Source organism: Hippoglossus hippoglossus, chromosome 11, assembly GCF_009819705.1.
Source record: "Hippoglossus hippoglossus isolate fHipHip1 chromosome 11, fHipHip1.pri, whole genome shotgun sequence".
In the NCBI taxonomy this organism is placed as follows: Eukaryota; Metazoa; Chordata; class Actinopteri; order Pleuronectiformes; family Pleuronectidae; genus Hippoglossus; species Hippoglossus hippoglossus.
The window spans coordinates 2,677,485-2,702,922 of record NC_047161.1 but is presented as its reverse complement, the minus strand read 5'-3'; the positions used below and the strand labels follow the sequence as shown (position 1 = coordinate 2,702,922).

The following is a 25,438-nucleotide window of genomic DNA, read 5'->3' as shown; positions in this document are numbered from 1 at the left end:
CAGGGTCTCTGGGCCCCATGCTGTGAAGCTGCGATATGTCCTGATGTTCACCTATAAAGCTGCTTACACATCTGAATTGTGGATTTGAATAATTAGCAGTCAGTCAGTCCGATGTAGAGATTTTTGACCCTGCGGCTTTTCCAAAAAAACGCCCGTGTGTTCCTTGTAAAATTACATTTTTCCCATGTGTTGAATAAAACCAGTGCAATTTATTGCCCGTGTTCTCAAGAGCCCATATTTTAATGTGAGGAGTCAGAGAGGTCCACAGCCACGTTTCTGTTCAGGTCTGGAAATCATAAATCACCAGGGTCTAAGATTTCCTGCAAAAAACTCAACGTTCAGACTTTATAAGGTGAAAGAAGTCTGTTACACGTTTTTTTTTATTTGAAGTTCACCAGTATTTCAACTGTGGTTCTGCTCTAATCCAACTCCCTCTCCATTTATCACAGTGAACATCGGCCTGAAGTTGACAAATAACAGCCTGCGGGTCAAATCCAATACAACACACAGTGCAATATGACCTTGTATTAAACAGATATGATCGATAAAAGCTGTGTTTCTGTGTAAATGAAGCAGGTTTCTCTGTATTGACTTTGGATAATGAGTTAATTTTACAGTAACATAAGCTCCTGGTAGTTTTCTCTATTTAATGGGAAATATGACAACTTCAAACCTCAGTTTCGACCGTGAAAAAGTTTTATAACATCCGGGAAAGTAAAAAGCTTTTATCCATGATGATGGTCCAGCTTCTAATAATAATGAAAAATGTCAAAATAATCAAAAGCACACGTTCAAACAAACTGACGGCTGCAAAAAAACGTGTGAAATTCAAAGCGTGAAAGAAGCTGACAAAGAATAAACACGGCCGGAGCAGGAGAAATCCAAGTTTCTATCCCTTAAAGTCTGACGGCTCCTAATGAGTTCCAGCAGGACGGATTCTAACGGCTCCGAAACCTTTACGGTGCGGCGCAGCGCGGAGAGTTCAGTGTGTCAGAACCCAGTAACCCCGCCGTGACTCCCCAGCTAATCCGAGTCATACGTCACCTGGACGCCGGTGCTGTTTACTGGCCCTCTGGATTGTCCTGGACTTCTTTCTGTCTGCGTGTCCGTTTGTGTGTGTGTGTGTGTGTGTGTGTGTGTGTGTGTGTGTGTGTGTGTCTGTGTGTGTGACTCTTATTTCTGTCCGTCGCTATCTGAGGGGCTGATTGGATCATGTTAACATCATTTCTGTAATCGTATAATCTGATTCGTCCGGTTGAACTTTACTCTAACCTGCACACACACACACACACACACACACACACACACACACATTCCACTATATTAATGTAAAAACACACACAGTTGTAGCATCGTTAACCCCTGGATGCATCTGTGAGTGATTGAGAAAGTGAATTATTGTTGTCTTGGGCTTGTATGATCTATATATGTCTGCGATGGTGTGTTAGTGTATGAGCGTGTGTGTGTCTGTGTGTGTGTGTGTGTGTGTGTGTGTGTGTCAGCCTTTCCACTCTCAGGTCCTGTGTTGCTTCAGCTGCTGTGAATTAGAAAGGCATGCCGTGGCTCGGCCTGCTCACTCTCTGGCTTTATCACTCTTTCTCTCAGTGGAATCCACAACACTGCTGCTCGGACAGGAATCTGTGATATAAGAAATTCATATCGTTGCTCTCTTGTATAATAACTAACGTGGGTCAAACCAAGGAATGATGATAAGATTATTATTATTAAATCACTTCGCGACATTCAATTACTTTTAGAACTGATACATCTCAGAAATATCAAATTAGTGTCATGGCTCAGAACAGAAAGTTAAATACATAATTTAAAACACCTGTAGTAAAGTTTTTTTAAATGAATTCTCTTTACTTCCACTAAAGAGGTTAGGTTTTCCTTTTATTTGTCGGATAATTATCAAGATTACATAAAAACTACTGGACAGATTAACCCAAAACTTGGTGGGAGGGTAAAGTGTGTGTCGGGGAAGAACTCATAACATGTTGGTGTGAATCCAGATCAGGGAGCAGGTTTCTTTTTCGTCACTTTCTTTAACATCGTTGTTTTTTCAGATTTTCCCCATTGACCCAGGGAATAGTTCGTGGAATATTTAGAGAACTGAGGTATTTGCTCTTATGAGTGTCATTCTAGTTTAAGTTGACCATAATATGTGTAATGGTTGATGTTTAACTGATTGCATATGTCATATTTTTTGCACATTTGCACCCACTGAGAACAGAGGAACAGAACCGGAGGCTGTAGATGCTGCAGTGTGGTGGTGGTGGTGGTGGTGGTGGTGTCAGGTGGCTGTGAGGGGGAGATTCAGGTGTGTGTGGGAGGTGGAGGAGGCTCCAAGAAAAGGAGAAGAGGAGGTAGAGAGTGAGTGAGTGAGAGAGAGAGAGAAAGAGAGAGAGAGATGACCTCCAGCGCTGACCTCCCAGCAGGCAGCCTCACAGGTGTTGTTTTGTGTGTGGGAGCGAGAGTAAGATGAGGTCACTGAGAGAGAGAGAGAGAGAGAGAGAGAGAGAGAGAGGGATAGAGAGAGAGAGAGAGAGGGATAGAGAGAGAGAGAGAGGGAGAGAGAGAGAGAGAGAGAGAGAGAGAGAGGGATAGAGGGAGAGAGAGAGAGGGATAGAGAGAGAGAGAGAGAGAGAGAGTCTATTTTAACCACACTTAACTCCCCCAAATGTTCTAACCCACCACAGAGAACTGACCTCTGAGTGTTTATAATGTGGAAAGTTCTTCCTGCAGTAATCGCACGTGGACATTAAACTGTAGCATGGATCGCTGGCTGCCACCTGAATGAAAACACACACACACACACACACACACACACACACACACACACACACACACACACACATCGCTGCACACACGCTGGAAGCCAGACTGGAGAAATATTTTATTTGCCTGAAAGAATGTACGATAGTGTGTGTGTGTGTGTGTGTCAGCAAGCACACACACAGACTAATTTACCGTTAAATTGAACGACACGCAAGTTGCTGCATAAACACACACACACACAAATACAGACACACACACACACACAGCAAATCTGCAAACTCTGAAACTACCATTATGACAGGCAGTGGTGTGCATAGGTGATTGACAGGTGTGTTTATTGAAGATATTGAGTGAGGAGGTGTGGCTTATTTGCTTAGAGGTGTGTCTGTGTGTGTGTCCGCGTGCATAACTGTCTTTGTGTGACAATCGTTATTTGTGCGCTGGGTCCAGGTCTCTTTGTGCGCGTCTCTCTGCCTGAGCAAGGTTGAGAACAATAAAAGCTTTCTCTCTTTCCCCCCCCCCCCCCTCTCTCTCTCTCTCACACACACACACACACACACACACACACACACACACACACACACACACACACACACACACACACACACTGGCGGGCAGGTGAAATGCTCTGCTAGTTAATATAAAACTACCCCTGAGAGTATAAAGACGGAGGGTGGGTTGGAGAGAGAGAGAGAGAGAGAGAGAGAGAGAGAGAGAGAGAGAGAGAGAGAGGGCAGCAGCTTCATTTCTCCTGCTGCCAGGTTACCACCGAGGAGAAGGGAGAGTGGGTCGGATGGAGAGAGACTGAAAAACCAGGCGACGAGGAAGAAAATGACATTTAAATGACGGCGTTTAGAAAAGATTAAAGATTTACTTCGGGTTTGGGAGGGAGGGAGAAAGGAAAAGCACAGAGCGAGAGCGAGAAGAGTGTTTTCCTGACGACAGGTGTTTCCCCACGAGTAAATAAATGACCCAGAAAAGTCAATGATACACTTTGTGCGCTCCACCTGTGTTTGTGTTTATATCACTTAGTGCAGCTAAGTGGTTTCGAGCCTCCAGGCAGACAACGACAGTGTGAGTCTGTCACTTTGACACAACGGCATTGTGTGTGTGTGTGTGTCCATTTATTTGACGCCATATTCCAAAGCTACGCAGCCAAGTTTGGCACCACAGAGTGAACCCAGGGTAAAATTTAAACTCCTAATCCTGTCGTCCCTTCACTCCTCCTTCCTCCTCCTCCTCCTTCCTCCTCCTCCTCCTCCTCCTCCTCCTCCTTCCTCCTCCTCCTCCTTCCTCCTCCTCCTCCTCCTCTTTCTGTGACTCTTAAACCAGCTGTGACGACTGGGGAAGGAATGAAAATCACAACAGAGGAGGGGAACGCAGAAGAATCGACTAATCCAATTCAATTTTAAATAGATCATGGGGGTGTCATGGGTGGAGGCATTGACTCTGGCCCTGTCAATAGTCACTGAGGCGGAGGAGGAAGAAGGGGGGTGGGGGGGGGGTCATTTGAATGAGTAAATGAATTAGACTGAATCTGTTTATCAGTCCCTCATGCCTCCTTTACTCTTTCATGTTGTTATACTTTGGACTCTCAATATCTCCTGTTCGCACATCTGTGAACGCCTGGATTCAAACCTTGTGGTGGAATGTCTGTGAGCCGTGGGTCACGCGAGAGTTTTCCTTCGAGCTCTGCATGTGCCTGTGCGGGTGTGGGCAGCAAACCAGTGACAAACCCCTTTTGTTTCTATAAAGACGTTTGCCTTGGACGCGGCAATGACAGCTGCAGTGCAACTGACAGAGGAGGGGGTGGGTGATGTGGAGGGGAGGAGGGAGGGAGGGAGGGAGGGAGGGGGGGGCAGTTAAAAAGAAAGAGTGGAGTATTTAACATATTTGACATGCAGGCCACGGGCGGCACCGTGCAACAGTTGAGAAACAGAGAACTCCTCCTGCGAGTGTTGGAAACGTGTTTGGAGGCGAAAAAAAGAAAGCAGGCGCACTTTGGTTCAGATGAGCCGAGTTCTGGCAAACGGCTTTAAACAAACAGCCTCGCTGAAAGAGGAGGGCAGGAGAGAGAACAACAAGAGAGAGGAGGAGGAGGAGGAGGAGGAGGAGGAACGCCACAACTGGCTCGGAGACGCCTGTAACTCTGGATAACAGGAGAAAAACAAAGTGGCTTAAAGTTCCCTGCCTGTGCTGCAGGGCTGGCTGCGGGGTTGCCATGTTTGCCGGTATCCCCCTTTCCGACTGACTGTGTGGCATCTTAAAGAAACAGACAGAGGAACCCTCCCACCCCACCCTGCTGCTTTTTGTGTTGCGGAGCCCCTTTTCCTCCCGGCCCCTCTCTCTCTCTGACTCTCTCTCTCTCTCTCTCTCTGACTCTCTCTCTCTCTGACTCACTCACACACACACTCCCCAGCCGGATTGGGTTTCAGTGAAGGCGCAGACGGGAATGCACAAGTGGAGCCTGTGAATATCACAGACTTTAGTGTGTCTACATCTTTTCCATATTTGTATTTTACACCAACAGGCTCTTTTTTTGTCTTCTTTTGTTGGAAACCTTGAAACAACAATACTGGAGTGAATAAAACCGGAGCGGCCTCTCCTCCTCGTCTTTCCACAGCCTGGACTATTGCTTCGGGCCCCCCAAAAAAAAAAGACAGCTCATCACCGATAAGCCTCTTTCTCTCCTGTGGGCTGACGGTCCCGCCCCCACTCTGCCTACCTCCACTCTCCTTTCTTTCTTGTTCTTTGACTCTGTATCATTTCACTCTCGGAGGCCTGTGTTTTTGTGCTCCAGAGGGGAGGCAGCTTGCCCCCGGAGTGGATTACAAAGCTCTGGTGAATGCGGCCATGTCACATCGCTCGTCCCAAACTAAAACCTGCACCGAAAATCTGGGGAGTCGGTGTTGTACCGGCAAACAAGCTGCTTGACTGAAGAAACCCCACATCTGGAATCCATTACAGGGCATTGAAGCTTTTTTAATTCATTCCTCTTTGTGTTTTACATCCTTCATTTATTTGGAAACAGTTTCAGTAGCAGAGTGTCGCTCGTTGCTCAGCAGGAGATAATCAGCTGCATCCCGGGGTTCAGATGATATTTCTTTTTACGAGCAAAAATCCTCCTCTTTACAACTCTCTTTCTCTCTGGCTCCACGCCCCCTCTCAGCACCCTGCCTCCCCCTCTATCGCCACTTAACTCCCCTACGCCTCTCTCTCTCTCTCTCTCTCTCTCTCTCTCTGTCGTTTTTTCTTTTCTTTTTTTGAGGAGGGGGAGAGAGGAAACCAGCGTGATTGGAGCACTTCCTGTGTTTTAATACCAGTGCAGGAAACAGAACAAACGGAGCTGAATTCAAACACAAACAGCCAGAGAGCAGAGAGAGAGAGCGAGCGAGAGAGAGAGAGAGAGAGGGAGGGAGGGAGGTAGTGAGAGAGCGAGTGCGGAGAGAGAGAGAGAGAGAGAGAGAGAAGAGACATGTGAGTGAGTGAGAGAGAGGAGATGAGGGGGGAGCAGCAACAGAGCGAGAGTGAGAGGAAAAGAGAGAGATTTTTTTAGCAGCTGCAAACCATTTTGGCTGTGTAGTGGCCTGAGAACAGAGGCTGGGAGTGAAAGAAAGAAAGGAAGAGAGAGAGTGAGAGAGAGAGAGCAAAGCTTCGGAGCTCACACGACCCACAGAGAGAGAGAGAGAAGGAGAGGAACTGGGATTGCGTGGCACTTTGTTTCATTCTCAGTACGGAGTCAAGGGAAAGAAGACAGCGAATGGGAAGGGAGCGTGTCCTGGGATCGTCTGCTGGGGAAGACGCTGCCTGCGAAGCGAAAGCCTGGACTGGAGCTGGGAGGGCTGTCTGGTTCTTTGCCCTCTGGATACAGTCCCACGACTCGCTGCTCTGCCCCTGCTCGCCTGGCTGGTCCAGGAGACAGCCCCCGAGCCCCCCTTCCCGATCTACCCCCAGATGCCCTCTTTCACTCCAGCCTCACCCCCTCCGAGGTCCTGCCTGCTTTCAGTCTACTGTACCACCTCTCCCCCGGAGCTGTGGATGAGCTGAGGATCAGAGGGAAGGCAAAGCGGGATAAAAGGAAAGATGTGAAATATTGACGGGGATTTCTTTCACGGCTTTTCCCTTTGTTCTGGATTTAAGAATTTTCTTTACGGTTGCACGGATGATGGATTTGATTTCCTCTCACTAATGATGACTGTTACGATGGAGATAGGGTGAAATTAGGGTTTTGTGCTGCAGGTTTAAAACCCTGATTCTGTGCGATGGAAGCTGGGAAAGAAAATCTATGAACTGCTTGAACTCTAACCCGCACCACAAAGTGGCAGCGACTTGGTAAAGGGATTTCTATTTTCATATTTTTCTCAAGTTGGCCTCAAATAGCTGCCGAAGGACGGACATTTTCTATACTTTTATGTCTTTCATTTACTGGATTGTCATTCATGTTTTCATGCAGGAAAATCTTTGGTAACAAAGGAAGATAAAAGTGAAACAATTCCGTTGAGTATTGCACTTTTCTGTTCATTGCACCCCACGCAGCCTTTCTTTTATATAACAGAGAGTGGGTTTTCTCACCTTAAAAGGAGACTTTTACACTTCCCTGCTTGCCTCTCACCAAGACTGTTGGAGTTGTCCAAGCCCTCTCTGCCTTTTCCTGTTGTGCCACAGACAGGAGACCAGAGAGGAAGGAGGCAGGAGCATAGGGAGGGTAAAAAGAAAAAGGGGGTCAAGGATTGAGTGGCTTCATATGAAGATGGAAGAGAGAGCAGGACTCTTTGTTTTTGACAGCAAGACAAATGGATGTCATCTGTCTGGTACTCACCTCTCCTTTGACTAGGAGACAGGGAGATGATGATGACTGTTTCTTTCCCTCCCTCGCTCTGTCCATCCTTCCACCTCTCCCTCATTCCTGACAGCGTTTCAGATAAACAGAGCTGCTGATTAATATGGTGCCGTGGAGGAGGGCTGTCACTCTCACTCCCTCACCGATGTCACGCAGCATCTCGGAAAGACCACGGAAATGCACGAGTGTTGAAGTGACATAGACAAGGACATCAGACCACTTCAGCTGAAGGACAATGTGGACGATGACATTTATATTTGTTATAATGTGAAACCTGAAGGATTTGTGTTATGCAGCCAAATGGACTGTGTGATTCTGTGGATTATTGGACTGAGGACATTTGAAAGTGAAGGAATTCATTTTCCTCAAAGACCCTTTTTTTCCCTACTATTTTCTGTTTAGTTTCTGTAAGTGCCCTGCCACACCTGCACCTTAGATCACACACACAACCCGGTGTCTGTGGCAGACCTGGAGAAGTGAAAAGGACACAATGGGGAAACCTCTGAGCCGTCCGGACTGCCTGAGGCAGAACCCTCGTTGCCTCGGGAAAGGTGATGAGGATGAGGCATACATCGAGGATTGCTACGTCCCCCAGAGATCCATCTATGATACCATGCGGATCAATGAGCAGATTGACCAAGGGGCCAAACTGTGTCAGCCCTCTCGGAGCACTCTGGGTTCTGGGGGGGAGGGGAGAGGAGAGGGAAGTACACTATCCAGCAATGGCACCATTGGAGCTGATATCGGTGGTGTGTTTGTCTCCAGGAATGTAGATAATGCTGGAGGAGTGAAGAAACTTGACGAGAGGGTGATCTTCGATGCCTTAAAGCTAACCGGTGATCTTCAGATTATGTCGCCACCAGTTGGCATTGTGGGTTCCGGTTTGCCTATTGCTCCGCCCTCGTCTGCCTCCGGTGGCGTGGCTGCAGTGGTGAAGAGGCGGCATCAAGGTGGCGATAAGAAAGACAATCCAAACCGGCGCTCTTGGAAAGCCTTTATGCCCCCGAGTTATCCAGAGTTTGCGGAGAGACTTGAGTTTTCGTCTGTTGAAGGATCAGAGAAGCGTTCGTCTGGTGCAGGGATTCCTCTTTCTCCTCTGCAGCCCATTCCTTTTCACCTACCCCCATCCACCCCTACCTCATCCACTCCATCCTTACCTCCTTACACGCCCTCCCCTCTGTCATCTGCTCCCCACACTCCTCCTGTCTCCTCCTCGCCTGCTTTGACACCCACAGTTAGTCCCGTGCCTCCTCTCCAGCAGCATCCTCTCAGCAGGCAGAAACAAGTTCATCCTTTGCTGCAGAAACAGCACAAACAGACTCGCGTGGTGTCGTCTCCTTCCAAAGAACAGTTACCTGCCTTACGCCATAACCAGTCGCCCCAGGTTTCTAGAAACACACCAGAGCATAGCCCCAGTATTAGTAAACACGTAGAGAGAAGAGGGCAGCAGCACAGATGGACCACTAGCTCTTCTAAAGCTGTCATTAGGCAGATCCCAGAGGAGCCGGTTGAGTTAGTTAAGACCTCAGATTCAGAGAGGGACTCGCCTCTTTTGGACCAGGACCTGGGGGACAGTGCCCCTCTCATCCCACCAAAACCAGTGTTCTGCCCGCCCACCAAGGCCCGTACCTGGCCCCGCAGTATATCAACAGGGAAAAGAGCCCATGTGGGGCTGAGACACAACTTCCCAGTGCTCCCCCCTTTGCCTCCTCTATTAAGTGAGGAGAGCAACACAGATGAAGAATCCCTTTATCTTCTAGATCCCCCGTCTCCATTCCTAAAGGAGGAGGAGGGGTTAGTGTATGGAGGTCTGCCTCTCTCCCCCTGTATTAGTCAGGAGGGAGGTGATGAGGGGCTGCTGGGCTGGGGTGCCCCGGGCAGTGAGCTCAGAAAACGAACAGCCTCTGAGCTCAAATTTGAGGAGGATGAGCGCAAGATACTTGAGGATCTCGAGGATGAAGAACAGGAAGAGTGCAGCGAAATAATCGAGAGGGAGGAGGCATGGAAAAACGAAAAGCAAAAAGAAGAGGAGAGAGTTCAGAGAGAGGAAAGGGAGTGGGAGGCGGTTCTTAAATTAGAGAACAGGGAGATTATTGACCAGTCTTGGGATAAGGAGATACTGGAATCAGAGGGATGGGATTTAACAGGCTCTTCTGGACATTGGCCTTTATTGACTCCCCCTACAGGGTTTGGAGGCCCTGGGGCCCCCAGTGCCTCACCTTGCCCCAGCTCGGCGGCAGAATCAGATGACCTCTTCCTAGAGCTGGAGAGGCAATGTCTGGAGGATGAAGGAGAGGAGGGGGTGGAGATGAGTGTAGACCCTGAACCTCTTGATCCTTACACACTTCCTTGTTTAGAGGAAGAGGAGAAAGAGGAGGAAGGAGAGACTGTCTGGGTAGATTTTGAAGGAACTCTTCCTCTAGATGCAGTTAACTCTCAAGAGCCTGATGGCTTCGCCTCTGATTTTCAGGATGATACAAAGGACACAGACTTAATTCACTTCGAGCACTTAGAGGATATCGGGAACTTTGACTTGATGCGAGCTCAGGACTGTGAAAAGGAACATGGTTTAATTGATGAAGACTGTGATGTTGACTTTACTGAGGATAAGGCAGAGGTTGAGGAAGAAGAAATGAGTTACCCAACAGACTCAGCTCTTGGCCAACAAGTGGAGTCAGACTCCAGCGGTGTCCACATGTCCCAACCGGACAGAACTGGTATCAGTGACATCACTCAGACAGACTGTGAACACGGGAAACCTGCCCAGACTGAAACAGACCCAGATAGTGGGGCATCGTCAGAGCGGGATGTGGAAGATTGTGGAGAAAGAGCCGCCTCTCCATCTCGCTGCCCTCTGAACCCTTACACTGAGGAGCTGGAACAAGTGGAGGAGGAAACCGAGCAGGATGAAGGAGAAACTAAAGAGGAAGAGGAGTTAGGAACAGAGTGGGATGTGTACGACCAATCTGAGCCAAGTTTGGACGGCAGCGAGGGAGTTCTGATGGATCAATCCCATGAGCCTCTGCACACGGTTGAAAAAGAAACCGACAATGAATGTACAAAGGATGTTGACATTCAAACTTCCTGTCAAGATGACCCTGTCCCCTCCGAGATTAGTGAACCTGCCATGGCAACAACTTGTGACACAGAAGGGACGTCCTTTTCATCTGAGACTCAGAACATTGCTGTCCCGACAAATGTAGTCTCAGAACTGGACATACCTGAAAAAGACTCACATCTGTCAACAGAACTGAGAACTAGCTCCCCAAAATCAGACTGTGCTCCTCCACTATTCTCTCAAGATACAGACTGTGCACCCCCGTGCTCTTTACCTCAGTCTCCTTCTAAAGCAGACTCTTGTGGTGCAGGTCTGGACAGTAAAGACTCAGAGGCCTTTGTGATATCAGATAGTTTTGTTTACCTCGCTGTGTCTGCACCTCCCCAGTACCCCAATGACTGCCCCCCCTCTCCACTTGTGGACTCCATTCCCCCAAGTCCTGTCCCCAAACCTCCCTGCTGCCCAGACCCAGAGGAGGAGGAAGGAGCCTTCCTTTCCCCTGACAGCTTTGTTTACATGGCAGCACCTGAACGGCCCCAACCTGGGCCCTCAGATGTGGGCTCAGCCTGTGAGGACACTCAGGAGCTGGACTTGGACTCGTACTCTGAAGGGACCCAGTCTGGGATGGATGGGGTCGAGTTTGTCCTCGGCTCCATGACAGGGGACAGTGACTGGGAGTCGGACGGCTCCACTCTGGACTTTCCTCAGCTCATGTCCAGGGACCAGGCCTGGGACCAGCTCGAACCAGGCCTGCTACAGAGTCTATTTACACTGCCAGAGACAAGCCAGGGGCCAGCCTACATACCCCAAGAAGAGGAGCCTCAGACAGGGGCCACAGCTTGGCACACAGACCCCCTGTTAGAATCAGGACGAAGCTCTGAAGCAGAGGATGAATCAACAGATATTTTACCATTTTGTGACGCTGACGCTCAGGCAGAGGTATGCGCTCTTTTCAAAACTTACAGTTGCATAGGTGTGTTGATTTGTCTTGATTCTATGAGCTGATGTCTCTAGTTTAGACCGTGGAGCTGTTGTATGTGCAGTCATGATGTAACATGGGAAAAGACTAAATCCCTTGTATCTGCGAGGTGCTTACTTAGCTTTATTCTGTAGATGCACTTATCTAGATATTACACGGATTTCAGTGCCAAGGAATTGAATTGACCTTCAGACACCTTGGTTTATTGATCTACTTTGTCTAATGAAAGAAGATTTGCGAGGTGAAGAGTAAACGCTCAGCAGAAATTAGTTTTTCGAAAAATGAAAGGATTCGATGTGGCCAAGTCACGACGTAGCGTGGAAAAAGAATTGGGGCCGGGGAGCCGAGCGATTCGTGCAACTCATGCAGACATAGCATGGAAAATGTATGCGGGGTGGTACGGGCGGGGGAGTTATGTAGACGCCATAATTAGCTAGCTGTGTTTCAGTAGTGGGGCTTTAAATGATTGCAATATGATGCACAGAGGGGGGGGGGGGGGCTTTGCGGCTTGTGGGAAACTTCCCTCAGGGTCGCTCGGTTTGTTTGTGTGTGTGTGTGTGTGCGGTTTGGGCGGGGGTCAGTGCTAATCTGAAGTGCATGCACATATCTGAGAAGGATCACGTGTTTGTTTGTGTGAAGCTTAAAGAGCCGGTGCCTGCAGGCCTCTTCACAATGTGGATCTCAAGTGCGGAGTTAACGGCGTCTATCTCAGGGGCACGCTGTGTTTTTGTTTACGAGGCACAGAATGCTGCGTTTCCTCACGAAGTCATGGGTGCTGGACACGCCCCAGCGGTATGCATACATCCAGAGCAACACGGGCTGAAGTCAGTGGAGCAGGAGATCTGACTCGGTTTCTGAGAATGTCACTGTCGATGTGACTGTGGCTCTTCTCCGTGTGGATTCAGTATCGTTCCCTCGACCTCTGTGTTTGCATTTGAGTGTGTGGGCTGCATGTCGACGTGTGTCTGTGTGCACCTGTATCTCAGTGGGACAGTGGGTTCGACAGCCGTGCTTCCCAGGAGCTGCTGTGACTCAGTGTCTGGCCCGGATTTCAACATTTCTTCTCGCACGCAGGCTCCGTTTTAAGCTGATTCCTGCAGCATAACGTTATTATATTAGTTGTCAGTTCCTCTTTTTTAAATAAACACAGGATGTCGTCGTGGCTAAAAACAAAACCAGATCGTCTGTGGATCAGTGGCTCTCAAAGTGCCCACATTCCAAACCTGTCAGTAGAGATTCAGGCGAAGAAGATAAAAACATGGTTTTAACACAAGCAGACACAATCTGAGTTTCTACACATGGGTCCAATCCCATGATGACGTCGTGCACTGTGGTTTCTGTTTTATGGATTTTATTATAGTTTCCATCAGGAAGAAGTTGCCTGAGCTGACACAACTCATTTCCTTTTTATGATAATATGAATTCTATATGTGTCTCTGTGTGTGTGTGTGTGTGTGTGTGTCTGTTTTTGCGTCTGTGTGTGTTATCGCTCCACGTCTGTTTGTTCTCTCTTCAGTCACAGCCTCCCTGGCTTCAGTTTAATTTAATCAGATGTCGTGATCACTCAGCCTCAGATCGAGCAGAGGAGAATTACACTCAATAACAAAAGGAACAGTATAAAACTATGTCTGCTATCTATCAGGCCTGTGTGCAAGTACAATTTACTCTGTGTACTTTATATTCTCCAGGAGACTTGTTGTTTTTGGTTCAAACTCAGTAGAACAAACTTTTGAACCGACGACACAAACTGTTCACTTTGCACGAATAGAGAGCAGATTGTTAAAAAGATGTGTTTCCTCTAAGCAGATAAATGATTCCTGGTTCTAAAAGTCGGTCACACCATGTAACTCTGAATCCTTTACATCGTCAGTGATGAATAATGGATGATGATTTGGAAATTTGCCCAGTTATTGTTCACAAGGTGACAAAGTTGAGACGAACTTCATGCAGCCGTCCCCTCGCTCAACCGACTCTCCTCCTCCTCCCCCCTAATTCCTCCCCCTCCTCCCCCTCCACCCCCTCCTCCCCCTCCATGCTTGGACGGTTTTGTTGCTGTGATAAGGAGGTGAGAGGTAAATACTGTGGCTCTCAGTGAGCGGAGCTGCCTCTGCCAACACGGCTACACAAACAGTGTGTGAAGTTGTCTGGGGAATATAAACTTAGATATGAGATAAGAATGTGCCAGGGCTAACACCGGAGCTGTTGCCTTGTCTGTCTCTGCTTTGTTTCTGTCTCACCTCTCCGACATGTTTGCCTCTCTTGACTCTCACACGTGCCTCCCTTCTTTTATTTCTCAATCCTCCAATGGGGCTAATTCTCCAAAATCACATCTACGGGGTTTCTTTGTCGCCGAGGCTCATTCTGATTGAATGCAAAAACAATCGCTCATGTTAACTTGCTGATTGGAATTCATTGAAAAGGAATGATGATGGAAGAGGAAAATGGTGAGGACAGATAGTGACAAAGACAAAGAAGCAGACACAAAAAGAGTTGTGACGGGCGACAGGGAGGTTGGGAGGAGGAGGCCATTGTTTTCACGGGGGAGCACCTTTTAACGCTACATGGGGCTTTAGTACAGCGATAAGAGAACTCCGCTGGCAGGCGGACACAAGCAGAAGGTCTTTGGATTAATATGGAGCTCATTTTAAAGCAATGTGTGTGTGTCTGTGTGTGCGTGTGTGTCTGTCTGTGTGCGTGTGTGCGTGTGCAAACAACAAACAGGCAGACAGACAGATGGACGAGCTTTGCATGCTGTTTGATGAACTGGGGAGAGGGGAACATACTGTGCAGACTGACCAGTGGCAGTTTATATACAGACTGGGAGACAGACGTATCTGAAATTGTATTTTTCCCTCGTAAACCAGGAGCTTTTGTTGGGTTTAAGTCGCTTTCATGGTTAAACGAGTCTTAAATACTGTCTCAAATGTTCTCACATAAGGTCAATAGACGTATTAACACATGTCACATGCAGTAATTAGAGGTCTTCTGCTGCTACACTGCGTATGTTTGATATTTCAGATGTCTCATACCCTGTGTTATAACTCGAGACCCGCTGCCTCTGCCAGATTTATACCTTTTTTTTAATGAGCCGAAATCACCCCTGATCCATTTAAATAATCTAAATGAGATTAACTGTGACTGTAAGTTTTTGGAACATTTTCCCATTTTGGTTCCAAATGCTTTTCAATACCAGATGGAAAAACAGGAACAAGCGGTCGTGGAACAGACGAGGCGACGGAGAGAGAAACAGGTTGCTCCGGCAGCTCGTACATTTTGTGTTTTTGATTGATGTGATAATTCTGGTTCTGAACAAACCGCCTCCGGGGCTAAACCTGTGAAAGACGGAGGAGTGGAGGAGGCAGAGACATCGAGGACCACAGACCAGCATGAAAGACAGGACAGACATTTATCTCCCACCGCATTTGAATATAGCTTCGCTTAAAAAGTAAAAAGTAGACCAACTATTTTAAAGCTTTTATTTGAAACCCTCCCACAACGATGTCAGACCACAGAGATCTTACAGTTGCTCTCTCATGTAGATCTGATCATGTAAATCCTACGTTACTCTCTCTCTGTCCGTCTCGCAGGGAGTTGACTAACAGCGCGAACGTCCCACAATGGGAAGAGCTGTATTTGCATGAAAGAAGGAAAAAGGGGCTGTGTGTGTTCGGAAGAATTAATATACGTAAAAAAAAAGAAAAAGAGGATAATATGGTTTAAGCCGGCGTGTTTTGAATGCAGGTCACATTTGCATGAGATTTGCTTCTGTGTGTTGGACGTTTGCAACAAGGACGCCGGCTTCAAATCAGATATTAACCCCTCCGTCCCTGTGTCGCTGGCAAAATGGTTTAGACTTTGGAAACAGATTTATTCCGTTTCCTTCCTCCCCCTCTTTCCTCGTTGCCTTAAAAGAGAAAGGAGGGAGTGAGGAAGGACGAGGGTTTGAAAGCCAGGAAGAGCGAGAGACGAGGGCCGAGGCAGGAAGGAAGCGAGAGGGAGAGGGGTGAGACAGAGGAGGTGTTTGGGAGGTGAAGGAAAGTAAATAGGAGACGCTGATAGTCGTGTTGTTGTTGGTTGGAGTGAAGTGCAACTCAGGAGAAAAAACTTTATCCATGGTGCAGAATATTCAGACTGTTTCATGCCACAAACTCCTGGGACATTCCTCATCTTCTAACATTTAAACGATGATGATTTTTGATATGACCACTAGTAGAGTCTTTGTAGTAATGTGAGTTATGTCAGGAGTTTGCGTGTCTCCTCCTCTGTGCCGATCCTGAAACTGACGGACGATGTGGACACACGTCATCGACACGTCCATCCCTCTACTCAGCTGTTATCAGCTCGACAGATGAGAGTTAAATATAGAGCATCCATATAGAACATGTGTTCACGTACAGCAAACATACGGAACTCTGCTCAGACTCAAAGGCCAAGAAACTTCCACTTATTAGAGGCTCCTGCTCAGTTAGAGTTAAATGTCACTGCTGTGAATTCTCTGGACTGTTAAATGAGAAATTAACTTTTTCTGTAGATTTCTGTATTTTGTGTTTGTGATTTTCTCGCAGGACTGACGTGTGTCTGTAGTTTCAAACCACACCCACAGTCCTGATGATGAAATATTAGTGGAATTAGTGTTTTACATCTACTTTAATTGAAAAACTTTAAAACCAACTTGTCAGGGGTTTTAAAGTAGGGCTGCAACTAGCAATTATTTGTATTATCAATTAAACCAAAATTAAACTAGTGAAAGGTGTCCGCTATAATCTTCCATCACCAAGATGAGGTTTTCAAATCGCTTGTTTTATTAAACCGATATTTACCCACTCATGTCAATGCAGACATCTCCTGTCGTCCCCGTGTCTTTATCGTCCGTCTCCACCAGCTGAGAAAGCCAGTGTGGGTTTGTGGTCCAGATGGAGGAGAGACGGAGAAGCACAGTGCGGAGGATGGAAGAGAAAAGGAGGCAGCTGTGGTCAGGGGAGTGAAAAGGGAGGAGGAGCAGGAGAGAGAGGATAGGTTGATGATACGATGCGAGGAAGAGGAGGATGACGAGCACAGAGGTGATAGTCAAGTTAGCTCAGTCAAGAGTGTGTGTGTGTGTTGCTGAGAGCTGGCGGAGGTAGAGAAGAATGACAAGTATGTGGGACATTTTCCAGAGCTGCTCAGAGACAGAAAGAGCAGAACGAGCAAATCCACACAGAGAGAGAGAGAGAGAGAGAGAGAGAGAGAGAGAGAGAGAGAGAGAGAGAGAGAGGAGGAGGGAGGAGGGACCGAAATGTAAACACACACAAATATAACACGTTTATATACATCCCAGTGTGTTTAGATGATGAACGGGTGCAGGTACTTTCCCTGTTTTTTCCTTTTCACTTCCCCGCTATCTCTGACACACACACACACACACACACACACACACACACACACACACACACACACACACACACACACACACACACAGACCAGGCGTAGGGTGGAGTGGGTCACGGCTGCAGTCATTGTTGTTCTGGCCAGACTTCCTGTTCCTAGCAGCTATGACGCCCATCGCCACAACACAGCTGCATCCAAACTGAACAGGAACACACACACTCACTCACACCCACACACACAGACACACACACACACACACTGTGCACACTGCTCATTCATATTTAATCTTGCACAGAGATTCATACCTACAGAACACTTAATCATTTCTTTTCCACACACACATAATTACGCTCGTTGATGCACACTTTACACTCATGCACACACACACACACGCACACACACACACACACACACACACACACACACACACACACACACACACACACACACACACACACACACAAAGCCTTGGCATGGATAACCTATAGTTTGATGCCATATTTAAAACAGGAGCACAAACCTGTGAACCCGTTGATTATGACCCATCTGCAGGAGTCACTACAGTGTTTAGTCTGGATTCACTGAAACCTGCTGAAACACGTTGAATCGTTGAGGTTCACTGTTCGTCCGTTTGCCGCTTGTTGGATTCGACTGAATATAATGAACAAAACGTCATTAATGATGCAACAAACTGCAAAACGTACTTGGATGAACTCCCACAGAACTTGGTGGAAGGACGTGTTATAGGTCGGGAAAGAGCGTATTTCATTTTGGTCTGGATCTGGATCAGCGGGCGAATCCAGGATTGCAATTGAAATCAACTTTCTCATTGTTCTCTTCCTTCACTTTAACTTCACCCTCCTCAGTCACACCAGATATTTGTGCTCAGGCTTTGTATTTACCCAAACTGTGTGTCCTCGGCGTGTGAACACGTCTGGGTATTTGTGTGTTGCTCCCGACTCTTTGTGTGGCCTTTGGGGTTTGGCCGCTGCAGCGTTACAAACCGCCGGCTCTAATTCTTCCTCTGTGGCTCTCTTCTGAATGTCAAGACATGTTTCCATGTCAGCGAGGCCCCACATCACTGCTGCGGACCCCCGATTGATGTGATTGTGTTTCAGAAATGACCAGAAGAAAAGAATTTCCCCTGCGGTCGTCCACAGCGTTTCCACCGGTCGCCGAAGTGGTGGAACTGACGAAGTTGTTTTGTGGATTTGGCAAAGTGTTTGATATAACAGGACGGTTTACAGGAATTCAGCCCAATGTTTTTCCCCCTGACATTTATTGCATTAGCTGAAGGTTATGGGGTTGTTTTTCCTCTAAGTAGAGAAAACCAGACTACTGAAAAAAACAACATTTACACACTGGAGAAGATTTTATGGTTCAGCGATTTAAGAAATGTTCAATATGACTTTAAGTTGTGTAACTGGGGGCCGCGGTCGGACCCTTGAATTCAACTGAGTGTCGTCCTTCACTGTGAAGCCATGACTTTAATGACTTATGATTGTCAATTTTCTAGCTGTATTTAAAATACAACTGGAGAAATACATTTAGATTGAATGGCTGTGGATGAATCGACCTTCAAACACCTTCACCGACACATGCGTGGCCCAGTTTCTCTGTGAGAGACGTGTGTTGGTCGCTGCTCCGTCTTTTTCACTCAGTGAAGTCGAGTCTGGTTTCGTTAAGTGTCGCATGGCTGCTCCTATTGTCATCACAAGATGGCTCCAGCCCCACACACGTGTGTTTGGGGTGTGTGTGCTGCTGTAGGTCTGTGTGTGTGTGTGTGTGTGTGTGTGTGTGTGTGTGTGTCGTGTTGGGTGTGATTTAAGTGAAGGTTGTGTGCACTCATGCAATTGTGCTAGTGTACTCCACAATGTGTGTGTGTGTGTGTGTGTTGTCGACTCAGCCTTTTCCAGCCGTCCCCTCACTCGTCTAACCCGCTAATCCCTGTAATCCCCTCTCTCCCCCTCCTCTCCTTCCCTCCTTCCCTCCTCCCTCCTCCCTCCGGCTCTCTTCCTGTCTCCCACTCCTCTCTTATCTCTGCACATCCCTCCGTCTGTCTCTCAGCCCCCAATAACGACTCACTTCTATATGTAGGTGCACAGTGTGGCACAGTTCACTTCCATTTGTCGTCATGCAGACTGAATGTGTGGTGTATTTCTGACAGCGTCGGCCACTTCCCCTCATGCACACGTCTTCTCTTCCCTCTTCTTCCGTTATTCATTCACTTATGATGCAGGGAGTCAATAAACCAACCAATTAACTCCCCCCCCCCCCGTGTCCCTATCTGTGTCCCCAGGCTGTGGAGAGAGAACAGGTGGACAGCATTCAACCCAAGCTGCAGCACGTCAACGCCGTGGGTCAGGGTCTGATCCAGAGCGCCGCCAAACACACGGACACGCAGGCGCTGGAGCACGACCTGGAGACCACCAACCTCCGATGGAACTCGTTCAACAAGAGGGTACGACACCTGAGATTATTATATTGATTAAGAGATATGGATTCAAAGAGTCCGTTGTTGGCTTTAGTTTGAAATGTGGGTCATAAAGGTGGGATTTGTCTCTCCTGTGTTCAGGTGGCAGAGCGGATCGCCCAGCTGCAGGAGGCTCTGTTGCATTGTGGGAAATTTCAGGATGCTCTGGAGCCTCTGCTAAGTTGGCTGAGCGACACAGAGGAGCTGGTGGCCAATCAGAAGCCTCCGTCGGCAGAGTACCGTGTGGTCAAGGCCCAGATCCAAGAACAAAAGGTACAACGAAGATGAAGAGATATATAATATATTAATGTCTTTTCAGAAACCGTGTTGAACAGTGAAATAAAACACTTCAGGTATTTTATATCTTCAGGTCACAGTTTGATGAGGACTGGTTTTCAGCCTGCTCACATTTTCCAGTTTCGGATTTGACCTTTCGAGTTCTTAACGTCTGCCGCCCACTCTTCTGTGTTTGAACTTTCAGACACAGAAGAGTGAAACATTCAAGTTTCCACTTTCGTTTGTTTATGTTTTCATGAAAACACCAAATCCCCCATTTATCAGAGTTTGAATTCAAACATTGATATTCAGATGTCCTCAGTGTCCTTTCACCACAAACAGTAGATGTTTGAATGAGAAGAACACACACACACACACACACACACACACACACACACACACACACACACACACACAGTCAATGATCTGTCTGCCTGGCATCCAAACGGTCCCAGTTGACCGTCTGCCAGTCACACTGGCATAAAAACAGACCCATGCACGCATGGTGGATTCGTATTGTTTTCACACGCACACACACACATTCTTTTCCCTGTTTATCCTGCATACACTTCCTGTGTTTGTACACATCAGAGAGTTCCAGTCTTGACCAGCGATCAATCACAAGTGTTTACGTCCGTGACCGAGAGCGGTGTCAGTGTTTGGCTTAAAGGAGAGTTAACTGTAGAGAAGTGAATTCCAGAGATGAAGCGAGCAGTGAGGACCAGTTCATACCGGGGGGGGGGGGGGGGGGGGGTCGCTATCTAAAGCGGGAAGGAAGTAGCTTCCTGTGTGTTGCTTTTTAACAAGTCCTGAGTAAAGTGAATGAAAGTTTGCTTCATATCTTTCTTTCTCGAAGTGGAATAGACCGTTAATAATTCATGTGTAAAACAAACTTTTTAAAAGATATCTCCTGACCTCAGTTATTTCCTGAAGCACTGATGAAAAGTTTAAAGAGCTATTGATTAATAAAGATAGCTCACCAGGGGGAGGGGATATCTGTTACTTTACTTTTTTACTTATTAACTTTCTCTCTGACACAAATACGAAGCTTTGTTCTGCCACAGAATACTTCAACTGTTTTTCTAAATTCCACATATTTCATCCACACTTATTTGTTTTAGTCTCAAGTTAAAACACTATTTGTTTTTGTTCAAGTTGTTTTTATACCTTTATGAAACTTATAATGTTCAGTTCAACTCAACATTAGTGAGGCTGCGGTTTATATTTATATTATTTTATGGTGTCATGTGAGACTGAATATTAGAAACACATCCTGTAGAAATACCCTCTTGCACAGTTGCACCAATACCGTGTGTTTGTCTTCCTGCAGCTGCTCCAGAGGTTGTTGGACGACCGGCGACCGACCGTGGAGATGATCCGAGCTGAGGGCGAGAGGATCGCAGCCACGGCCGACACTCAGGACCGAGAGAAGATCCAGACTCAGCTCCACAAGCTGGCAGAGAGATGGACCGAGCTGCTGGACAAGGCCAGCGCCAGGTCAGTGTCCTTTGCACAAGGTCGGGGGGGGGTTCGGGGCTGAGGAGGACGTGGGCATAAAGCTCAAGTGTCAAACAATCATCTGTCATCGCCGATTTGACCTCTGACCTCTCTGTGCAGTGAGAAAAGAAAGGAATTCCACTGAACTAATTATGAAGAGGTATCATATGACAGCCGGGGATAATCCTGACCTTTTGGGGGATTTCAGTTTGTGCTGGATTTAGACACAAAACAGCACAAATTTCAACTTTATCATTTGGAAAAGCAAAGAGAGTATCACTGTAAATATGTGTTTATATCAGTGATCGTACATTAACAGCATGTTGTCCTGCTGAACTTAATTAAATCTCTTTAAGGCTTTTCCCTTCATTCGGGACCGTTGGTTTCTTTTGGGGACAAACACGCAGATCAGATAAAAAAAGGCATCGTGAAAACTTCTGATATCTCAGATTCGTCTGCTCATATAGATGCGAATCCTTATTAAAAGTGTTGACAACATTCTTTATGCCTGGCAGCTCGTTCTTAGGAACGATATTAAAACACGTCTGTCTCAAACACACATAATTCATTTGATCAGCTTATGAAATTCACCTGGCAGCCGTGTGACACAAAGTCAGGCCCCATTTAAGCAGCGAGTGAGCGAGTGAAAGCAATAACACGCCAATAAAAGCTCTCGACCTCCTCCTCCTATTCTCCTGGTATCCTCATCACCCCCTCCCCCCCTCCCTCTCGTCCCTCAGGCAGCGGCAGTTGGAGGAGCTGCAGGTTCTGGCTCTTCACTTCCACGAAGCCCTGGAGCCACTGGGAGAATGGCTGAGCGCCACCGAGCGACGCCTGAGCTCCGCGGAGCCCATGGGCACCCAGACGGCCAAGATCTCCCAGCAGATCACCAAGCACAAGGTACGGTCCGGCCCCCCGGTGACAGAGACCGGATCTCTGGCTGCGCAGGTGTTCTTACTTCAGGTTGTGGCATCAAGAAAAGAAAATGTTAAGACTCAAAGAAATCCTCTCAGTCGCAGACTCGTCAATCTACGTTTCGCTTCATGTCAGGTTCAACTTATTAACTTTACATATTAGATTCCAGTTGTTTGAGGAATCAAAGGGAAAACACAGACACACGTATACATAAAGGAAACTTAAAATACAACTTCATTTATTTAGTGTAACTCGGTGGAAACAAAGATCCACAACAACCAACATTTATTTACAACTCAAACTACTTCACTTCTGCATTAAGTTTTTATTTATTCATTTAAGTTGAGTTCCTGGATTTAATTTAAGTTGTTCGTCTCATTCATCCATTGATGTTTATGATTTCCTGTTCATCTATGATTTTGTCATTTGCATCCTCATATTATTTTATCTGTTTTTTCCGTTGTTTTGCTTTTGTTTTCTCACTTTTCTTCATCTTCCTATAAAACACACACACACACACACACACACACACACACTGATATACACACATACACAAAAACACACACGTACACTTCCCAGGCGATCCAAGAGGATGTGTCCTCGAGAGAAGCCGAGGTTGACCACCTCGAGTCCCTCAGCCAATCGCTGACCCCGCTCAGCTGCGCGGCGGACCGTGATTGGTTGAACGAGCGCGTGGGCGCGGTGAGGTCGGGTCACTCGGAGCTCACGGATTGGTCCTCGAGGCGCGCGGGCCTATTGGAGCAGGCGCTGGCCAACGCTCAGCTGTTTGGAGAGGACGAGGTAGAGGTGCTGAACTGGCTGGCTGAGGTTGCTCAGAGGCTCGGTCAGGTCTCCGTCCAGAACTACCAGCCTCAGCTGCTGGCCGAGCAGCACAAACACACTCTGGTACGACTTCGTCAACACAATGAACGACAAAGAAATGTAATGGAAGCTCAATATTTCACAGTTTAACCACGAAGCTCAGGTGAAGCCGGGACGTGAGGACGTGAGGACAGAAGGACGGTGACGGTGTTTCCCTCCGACTGAAACACGTCTGCACACGTTTTAAATGAGTTTAAACCATAAACACTTTGTGGTGGGAAACTTATTCACGAAATATTGAGACCAAATAATAATTACCTGCAGCCTGAATCTCATATGAGCGGTGGGATTATGAGAATAAAGAACAGATTTGAAACGCACTCGTCAGAGCTACTGAAAAGTTTCCCCCTGTTGTTGTTCAGGATTGTTGTTTTAACACTTTTCATCCTGACGTGTGTGAACTTTGATTCTTTGTCTTCGCTCAGTCTCTGAATGAAGAGATCGTGAGCAGGAAGAAAACAGTGGACCAGGCCATCAAGAACGGACAAGCTCTGCTCAAGCAGACCACAGGTAACATCACACTGTTGTTTTTTATTGTGTTAGCTTTTGACTTTTCAGCATCCATGATCAGAAACAGGTTGAGATCCTATGTTTCCAGAAGCAAAGATTGTGAAACTTGAAGTCCAGGCTCAGCAACAGAAACACATTAGACGCTCAAACACTGTTTTTCTTGTAGTTTCACGTCCAAACCACATATTTTCAGATCAGCGGTGAACCAAACTGAAACATCTGCTCCCTCCACAGATCAGGATATTAGAGACCATGCAGGCAGGCAGCACTGTGGAGGCTTGTTGCCCGGTCCGCACACACTCCGTGTTTCTACTGTCGTATTTACATGTTTAGACCAAACGCTGTGGTGGCGAACGGCATCAGGACCTCCCACGTCAGTTCTCACCTCTTCTAACTGACCCGTGTGTCTCTCTGCAGGTGAGGAGGTTCTCCTGATCCAGGAGAAGCTGGACGGCATCAAGTCTCGCTATGCTGAGATGACGGCCGGCAGCAGCAAGGCCCTCCGCACCCTGGAGCAGGCCCTGCAGCTCGCCACGCGATTCGCCAGCGCGCACGACGACATCAACCAGTGGCTGGACGGCGTGGAGGCGGAGCTCAACAACGTGGAGCCCGACGCCTCACCGGCCTATCAGGAGAGGCAGAAGGTGGGAGGCTAGATCCAGTTTATGTTTGTGATGGCACCTTCGTTTTCTCCCTGAGCACGAAGAGAGCAGCTATTGTGTTGATTCCAGTCTGTAATAATATTTTCAGCTGTTCCACTGTCGGCGTTGCCATAGAAACATTGATTTCTCTGAGCTCAATAAGCTTCTAAAAGCTGTTGAAAGGATTATTGTCATTTCATTTGCAGCTACTGTCCCACATAATAAAATCAAAGCAGCCTCAGTAACAGCAAAGAAACAAAGATACACTGGTTCTATTTAGTTATATGAATTAAATGTTTTCATCTGATTGCAGCTTTTGTTTTGTTAAACGAATCCTCGACTTTCACAGGAGCTGAAGAAGGTGTCGGCAGAGAAGCGCCTGGTGCTGGACACGGTCAACGAGGTGGGCAACGCTCTGCTCGACCTGGTGCCGTGGCGAGCCAGAGAAGGCCTGGACCGCCTGGTCGCTGACGGCAACCAGCGGTATCGCCAGGCCGATGAAACCATCACTCAGCGTGTGAAGCTGGTGCAAGCTGCCATCCAGAGGTCTCAGCAGGTGCTGCAGGCAGTTTCACCCACAAACACACATTTTCAGTTTGTTTTTTAAATGACATCAGGTTTTTAAACGTCTCCTCCTCCTCCTTCAGTATGAAGAGGCCGTGGATGCAGAGCGGGCCTGGGTCGGGGAGACCGAGCGCAAGCTGGCGTCCCTGGGGCCCCTGAGTCTGGAGCCGGACGTGACCGTGGCTCAGCTGCAGGTGCAGAGGGCCTTCAACATCGACATCATCCGGCACAAAGACACCGTGGATCAGCTCCTCAACACCAGGGATGAAATCCTGGAAACCTGCAGTGAGGCTCAGAAGGATGCGCTCATGGTGAGTCGCTGATGGACGAGCTGCATGAGGGGGAAGTAGCAAATCATCTGAGGGAGGTTTTAATATCTGTGTGTCTCCACTCGCTCCTCCAGGTTAAGACAGATTCTCTGAGTGCTCGTTACGAAGCCGTGAGCCACAACCACAGCGAGCGGTTCTCAGCTCTGGAGCAGGCTCAGGTTCTGGTGGCTCGGTTCTGGGAAACATACGAGGAACTGGAGCCGTGGCTGGGCGAGACCGAAACCCTCATCAGCCAGCTGCCACCACCAGCCATCGACACAGACGCTCTCCGACTGCAGCAAGACCAGATGAGAGTGAGAGAGGATTTAAAGTCTCACACTTTTCTTTCA

At 47.6% G+C, this 25,438-nt stretch overlaps 2 protein-coding genes across 31 annotated transcripts in view; one reads left to right on the top strand and one right to left on the bottom strand.

Annotated features, from left to right (window-relative positions):
• Positions 1-25,438, bottom strand: part of LOC117770959 (tapasin-like) — a 1,175,540-nt gene that overhangs the window by 483,880 nt on the left and 666,222 nt on the right. The window lies entirely within an intron of this gene.
• Positions 1-25,438, top strand: part of macf1a (microtubule actin crosslinking factor 1a) — a 183,517-nt gene that overhangs the window by 138,024 nt on the left and 20,055 nt on the right. For 25 of the 30 annotated variants that reach the window (XM_034600788.1, XM_034600787.1, XM_034600786.1 and 22 more), the window contains 10 exons: positions 19,322-19,483; positions 19,598-19,768; positions 21,102-21,268; positions 22,009-22,168; positions 22,763-23,089; positions 23,491-23,575; positions 23,993-24,219; positions 24,566-24,772; positions 24,864-25,091; positions 25,184-25,402. In XM_034600788.1, coding sequence (XP_034456679.1) covers positions 19,322-19,483; positions 19,598-19,768; positions 21,102-21,268; positions 22,009-22,168; positions 22,763-23,089; positions 23,491-23,575; positions 23,993-24,219; positions 24,566-24,772; positions 24,864-25,091; positions 25,184-25,402 — 1,953 coding nt within the window. The remainder of the gene's footprint in view (positions 1-19,321; positions 19,484-19,597; positions 19,769-21,101; positions 21,269-22,008; positions 22,169-22,762; positions 23,090-23,490; positions 23,576-23,992; positions 24,220-24,565; positions 24,773-24,863; positions 25,092-25,183; positions 25,403-25,438) is intronic. The other 5 variants (XM_034600785.1, XM_034600784.1, XM_034600773.1 and 2 more) reach the window with 1 other exon arrangement.